This window comes from Pundamilia nyererei, unplaced genomic scaffold, assembly GCF_000239375.1.
Source record: "Pundamilia nyererei isolate P.nyererei 1_Seehausen unplaced genomic scaffold, PunNye1.0 scaffold00139, whole genome shotgun sequence".
NCBI classification, from domain to species: Eukaryota; Metazoa; Chordata; class Actinopteri; order Cichliformes; family Cichlidae; genus Pundamilia; species Pundamilia nyererei.
In genome coordinates this window covers 338,605-345,041 of record NW_005187540.1, presented here as the reverse complement: position 1 = coordinate 345,041, position 6,437 = coordinate 338,605, and the positions used below count along the sequence as shown (strand labels likewise).

At 49.5% G+C, this 6,437-nt stretch overlaps 1 protein-coding gene across 1 annotated transcript in view; it reads left to right on the top strand.

Annotated features, from left to right (window-relative positions):
- Nucleotides 1–6,437, top strand: part of myo1eb (myosin IEb) — a 17,994-nt gene that overhangs the window by 3,818 nt on the left and 7,739 nt on the right. Inside the window, exons 2-13 of the mRNA XM_005744094.2 lie at nucleotides 488–625; nucleotides 1,470–1,559; nucleotides 1,640–1,734; nucleotides 1,812–1,899; nucleotides 2,563–2,652; nucleotides 2,737–2,868; nucleotides 2,938–3,072; nucleotides 3,166–3,298; nucleotides 3,394–3,590; nucleotides 3,671–3,751; nucleotides 3,897–3,983; nucleotides 5,863–5,949. Coding sequence (XP_005744151.1) covers nucleotides 488–625; nucleotides 1,470–1,559; nucleotides 1,640–1,734; nucleotides 1,812–1,899; nucleotides 2,563–2,652; nucleotides 2,737–2,868; nucleotides 2,938–3,072; nucleotides 3,166–3,298; nucleotides 3,394–3,590; nucleotides 3,671–3,751; nucleotides 3,897–3,983; nucleotides 5,863–5,949 — 1,353 coding nt within the window. The remainder of the gene's footprint in view (nucleotides 1–487; nucleotides 626–1,469; nucleotides 1,560–1,639; nucleotides 1,735–1,811; nucleotides 1,900–2,562; nucleotides 2,653–2,736; nucleotides 2,869–2,937; nucleotides 3,073–3,165; nucleotides 3,299–3,393; nucleotides 3,591–3,670; nucleotides 3,752–3,896; nucleotides 3,984–5,862; nucleotides 5,950–6,437) is intronic.

The following is a 6,437-nucleotide window of genomic DNA, read 5'->3' as shown; positions in this document are numbered from 1 at the left end:
CACACACACTCGGTCACACACACACACACACACACACACCCTGCTGCATGTAGCGTCCTGCAGCCCGGCATGTCGAGGCGTCGCTGCTCGCCACTCCTCAGCACAGCAAGATCCTGCAGGACTGAGGAATGTTGGGAATTTCGGTGAGAGAGACAGGCGTGTGAAAGATCTGCAGATATGAATCCACAGGTCAAAGGTCAGGCTGACTGAAGTGTGGGGTGGAGTCTCTGGCACAGACTCAAACAGCTGAGACACAAACTAAACACCTGGACCCAGATAAACAGCCCCTGTTGACTGAACATGAGTGCACATTCAGGCGTGTCCAGACGGCGCCATTAAACGCAGCTCCGTGTCACCTTAAAGGTCCCACAGGGGGCGTGGCCTCACAGGCGAACCGAGTGAATAACATGGCGAATAACGAGGTAAACCAATCAGCTACACGCAAAGATTTACTGATTTCAATCTGTCTGTTTTGCCCCACCCCCAGGGGAGTAAGGAGCGTTACCACTGGCAGGCTCAGAATGTGAAGGTGAGCGGCGTTGATGACATGGTGCTGCTGTCCAAAATCAACGAGGACGCCATCACAGACAACCTGAAGAAGAGATATATGGACGACTACATCTTTGTATCCTCAGCGCACACCCTCGATTTGATTGGTTAATTGGTCGATGACCTCACCTTCAGTTAACTCACAGCTGTTTAGTTATTGTCACAGTGTTTAACCTGTCGTGCTCTGTGGGAGCGTCTCACCTGTGAGACACACCTGTCAGGTGAGGAGGCACCTGGAGCATGCTCGTTTTGTCTTCCTCTTCTTATTCACAGGGTTGTGCGGCGTGAGTCCCACCGCCCCCTGTTCGCTGAGGATGCGCAAAGCAGATGCCTGAGCTCTGCTGCCCTCTTGTGGCAGTTCAGAAACTCGCTCGCCACGTTCCTGATTCACCGGGTTCGTCGCCCAGAGGCCGTCCGAGTTTAGGCTCACGGATGAGGCGGGAGGAGATGAAGAAACGTCCTGAGCTGCGCACACAGATGCTCCTGAAGGGGAGGGCGGCCAAATTTTAATCAGGTTTTTTTAATATTTCAATAACAAAGACTACAGGAGAGAAGACCGCAATGACCACATGGCTCCATCTGAGCAGCCCGAGGCAAGTGTGGGGAGAAAAAACTCCCTTTAAACAGGAAGAGACCTCCAACTAAAGAAGGATCAGGTATCCGTTGGAAATTATGAGAAGAAAGTCATGGCACACAAACAGCGGTTGGCTGATCTGTGAGCTGGATCAGCCAATCACCAGTGAGTTTCTGTGGTAGCCCCTCCCACAGGTAGTGACATCATCAGTTCCAGCTTTGGGACCAGATGCTTAGTTCCGCTGGTGCTGAAAATCCGGCACTGGGATGGTCTGTCTCTGATGGACATGTGTCCTGCTGGGTCCAGGTCCTGGTTCTGGTGGTGTTCCTTGACCCTCTTCTTTCAGACTTACATCGGTCCAGTGCTGATCTCTGTGAATCCGTTCAAACAGCTGCCGTATTTCACCGAGAGGGAAGTGGAGCTTTACCAGGGCGCGGTAAGACTGAGCGGCCAATCGACAGACAAATACAAACGAAAAACAGACAAATAGCTCATTGAATGCCCCGCCCCCGACAGGCTCAGTACGAGAACCCCCCCCACATCTACGCACTGGCTGACAACATGTACAGAAACATGATGATAGACAGCGAGAACCAGTGTGTCATCATCAGGTAGGCGGGGCTTAAAGCTCCCTTCAAACAGACTCTTTTCACAAATGTGTAACGTGATGTCTGTCTTTGCGTGTCAGCGGCGAGAGCGGCGCCGGAAAAACTGTTGCTGCCAAATACATCATGAGCTACGTGTCCAAAGTGTCCGGAGGAGGCGACAAAGTTCAGGTCAGAATCGGAGGCCATTGATTGGTTGACATAAAGGTAACACTGCCTCACTGCTCCACCTTGTGGTATAAATCGTTTTTGCACTTTGTAGTTTATCTCGACACTCATCGCTGCTGCTGTGCTGGTTTGAAACATTGTTTATGTGACGCTCAATTCAGTTTTATTTATACAGCACTAAATCACAACAACAGCTGCATCAAGGTGCTTTATATTGTAAGGTCGACCCTACAATAATACATACAGAGAAAAGCCCAGCAATCACATGACCCCCTATGAGCAGCACTTTGGCGACAGTGGGAAGGAAAAACTCCCTTTTAACAGGAAGAAACCTCCGGCAGAACCAGGCTCAAGGAGGGGCGGGGCCATCTGCTGTGATTGGTTGGGGTGAGAGAAGGAAGACAGGATAAAGACATTCTGTGGAAGGGAGACAGAGGTCATTTTATAATAACAATTCTAATCATTAGTAAACGTTTATTCAAAGTGTTAATTTTAATTTAATAAATCGGACATATGTTAAGATTTCATTTTAAATTTATTTCTTCACCTTTTGCCACGTCGGGTCTTCCTTAGTTATATCAGAAAACGGCTGATTGTTTGTGTCAGCTGATAGTCACCATGGTTACAGATGATGTTAGCGATGCCACCCTGTGTTATCACCTGCAGCACGTCAAAGACATCATCCTGCAGTCCAACCCTCTGCTCGAGGCCTTCGGAAACGCTAAAACCGTCCGCAACAACAACTCTAGCAGATTTGTGAGTATGATAGCACACAGATACTTTGGCTGCCGCCGCGCAGATTCATAGACGCCCACAGACACGCGGCCCTTATCCCGACAGGGCAAATACTTCGAGATCCAGTTCAGCCGAGGAGGAGCTCCTGATGGAGGCAAAATCTCCAACTTCCTGCTGGAGAAAAGTCGAGTCGTCTCCCAGAATCAAGGAGAGAGAAACTTCCATATCTACTACCAGGTACTGCAATATGTGCTGCAACGTGTACTATAACTGTTAACGGAAGCTAATGCTGGCCTCTGACTTCAGCTGCTGGGAGGGGCTACCACAGAGCAGAGGGAGAACCTCGGGGTCACGACCCCTGACTACTACAACTACCTCAACCAAACGGGAACCTACACGGTGGAGGACGTTAACGACAAGAAGGAGTTCTCGGATACGATGGTCTGTATGCGTGTGTGTGCGTGTGCGTGTGCGTGTGCGTGTGCGTGTGCGTGCGTATGTGTGTTAAAGTGTGTGTACCTGTGTGTCTCTCAGGAGGCCATGTCAGTGGTCGGTCTGTCTCTGGAAGATCAGGATTCAGTTCTTCAGCTCGTCGCAGGAATTCTTCATCTGGGAAACATCAGCTTCAGAGAGGAGAACAACTACGCGGTGGTGGAGAGCCAGAACTGTGAGAAGGCCCCTGACACTACAGCATGACACTATTGTTTGTTTTGTTTGTTTTTTATTACCACTTAAACCAATAAAATCTTGTCTCCTCATCAGTCCTGGCCTTTCCGGCCTACCTGCTGGGGATCTCTCAGGACGGTCTCTGCAGTAAGCTGACCAGCAGGATTATGGACAGTAAGTGGGGTGGGAAGACCGAGTCCATCTCGGTGACCCTGAACACCGAGCAGGCCTGTTTCTCCCGAGATGCCCTGTCCAAAGCGCTGTACACCCGACTCTTCGACTTCCTCGTCGATGTCAGTGCCTGCACACAGCCTTCACACTTTGTTCTGCGTTCTTTAACTGCTGCTCATTCACCTTCCTGTTTCTGTGTCAGTGTATTAATAAAGCCATGCAGAAGGAGCAGGAGGAGCTCAACATCGGAGTCCTCGACATCTACGGCTTCGAGATCTTCCAGGTACAAACACACTTCCTGTCTTAAGCCACACCTTACAAAACAATAATAAACACACTTTAACAAACTGGTCCCGTTAGATTGTTCCTGCTGATTTGATGATCAACGACTCTGATTCTTGATTAACTTTTACTTTTTTGTTTTTTAGCAAAATGGTTTTGAGCAGTTTTGCATCAACTTTGTGAACGAGAAGCTGCAGCAGATTTTTATTGAGCTCACGCTGAAGGCTGAACAGGTGACGTTGTTCTTTTTTTAATAAACTGTGTTGAACGCTTGGTGCACAGGTGACATACAATTATTCTGGGATTAGATTAATTTTGTGGTTGTTACTAAGTTTGACTGATTCAGCCTGACTTTGAAACTACATAAAATATCAGTGGAAAAGAGTTAATATCACATGACATTACAGGTGTTTATTGGACAAATCTTGATCCAACTATTTTATGAGATGATGAACTTTGTCTTTGTTACTTTTGTGCGAGGAATCCAAATAATAATTCTCCAGCTTCCTCCCGAGTGACCAGCACTGACTAAAATAAATCCGTCCATCTTCTTCCACTTGTCCGGGGCCGGGTCAAGGGGCGGGAACTTAAGCAGACAAGCCCAGAAATCACTCTCCCCAGCCACCTCCTCCAGCTTGTCGAAGGGAACATCAAAGCGTTCCTACGCCAACCGAGAGATATAACCCCTCCAGTGTTTCCTGAGTCCTCCTCCTGGTGGGACATACCTGGAAAACCTCACCCAGGTGGCCCCCAGGATGCATCCTTGTCACCACCTCAGCTGGCTCCTTTCGATGTGAAGGAGCAGCGGCTCTACTCTGAGCCCCTCCCAGATGGCCAAACTCCTCACCCTATCTCTAAGGGAGAGACCAGCCACCCCTCGGAGGAAGCCCATTTCCACAGCTTGTATCCGCGATCTCGTTCTTTCGGTCGCTACCCACAGCTCGTGACCATAGGTGAGGGTAGGGACGTAGATCGTCCGGTAAATTGAGAGCTTCATTTTTACACTCAGCTCTTTCTTCACCACGACGGACCGGTGCGGCGTCCGCATCACTGCAGCCGGCGCACCAATCCGTCTGTCGATCTCCCGCTAACTTCTGCCGATGAGATTCTGAGAGCACCGATGTGAAAGCCTTCCACCACTTGGCTACGAACAGAATCGGTGACAAAGGGCAGCTCTCTTTGCTCCTGCAAAGGTTGTGTAAGGGTCAAATGGCCCGTAGAAGTGAGCCAGACACCACATACTCCTGTGGGCTGGGGTGGGTATCCTAGTACCCTCTCGGCTTGGTGCCTGTATGTTGGGGTTTCTCCCAGTGAACGAAGGGGTTTGTTCCCTGCACCTTCCTGGTGGGGAACGGGTCCTGACTGTCGTCTGTGCTGAATGACGGTTCGGAGTACCTGGTCTTCTTGGAGTCCCTGGGTGGGGTGTTTGAAGCTGCTCCACCTGGGGACTCTATATTACAGCGAGACCTGGAGGCGTGTGACTGGGAGGAACGGTGTCCCAGATCTGAACCAGCGCTGTGTTTTGTTATTGGACTTCTGTGCAAACCACAGTGTGTCCATAAGTGCACGTGGCACCAGGACGTCCTAGGCCGCAGGTTGATGATCGATTTTGTAATCGTATCACCAGACCTGGACCATATGTTGTGGACACTCGGGTAAAAACAGACACCAGAGGTGAGGGGAACCACCAGGCTGAAGAGGGAGTCGTATTGGGCGTGGTTAGCCTGTCGGACTTCGGAAGCAGCTGATCGGTACTAACAGGCCAAGCCAAATGTGGCTCGGGCAGTGGCTGAAACAAGAACTCTGGTGTGGGAGGAGTTCAGAGAGGCCATGGAAAAAGCCTTTCAGACTGCCTCAAAGAGATTCTGGCAAACCGTCAGGCGACTCTGACATCAGGCAACACTGCTTCACTGAGTGAATGCAGAGTCATTTCCCTACAGGGGATTAATAAAGTATACAAAAACCTCAGGAGGGGAAAGCAGTGCTCCGCCTGCTCTGTGTGCGGGTGGAGCGCTGCTGACTTTGACTGATAACATTGTCGGACAAACGTCAGGGACCTCCTTTAAATAAACAGACTAAATGTGAAGCCGGATGTTGCCGTTATGTCTGCAGGAGGAATACGTACAGGAGGGAATCAAATGGACTCCCATCGAATATTTTAACAACAAGGTGGTCTGTGACCTCATCGAGTCCAAACTGGTGAGTTCGCAAATCACTGAACACAGCTCTGATAAATTTAACGAGTACTCCTCTCCATCTCTGTGTTTTTATTCTTGTACAAACATTACTGACATTAATCATTTGTTACATCATTAAGAACTGCAGCAGGATTTACGCTCCATCTTGAGGGTCAGTTGCCCCCCGAGTTGATTCCGTCTGACAGAGGATTTAGCTCCTCCCACTTTAACCCCACCTGCCCTTTAAGCTAATGTTTTTTGTCATTAGCCATCTTCTGGAATCTGGATAGGGCTGAACGATATATCGCATTTGCGATAATATCGCGACATGATCAAGTGCAATTTTCTAACCGCAAAGGCTGCGATTATACTCTGGACATGTCCAAATTCATGGGCTGATCCTCCTGAGGCTGCATTTGTAGACCGATTACGTCACAGCGACGCGCCGAAGGCTGTCCAAATTTGTAGACTCCTCCAAATGCAGCCGACAAATGCGTCCTCCTTTTCCCC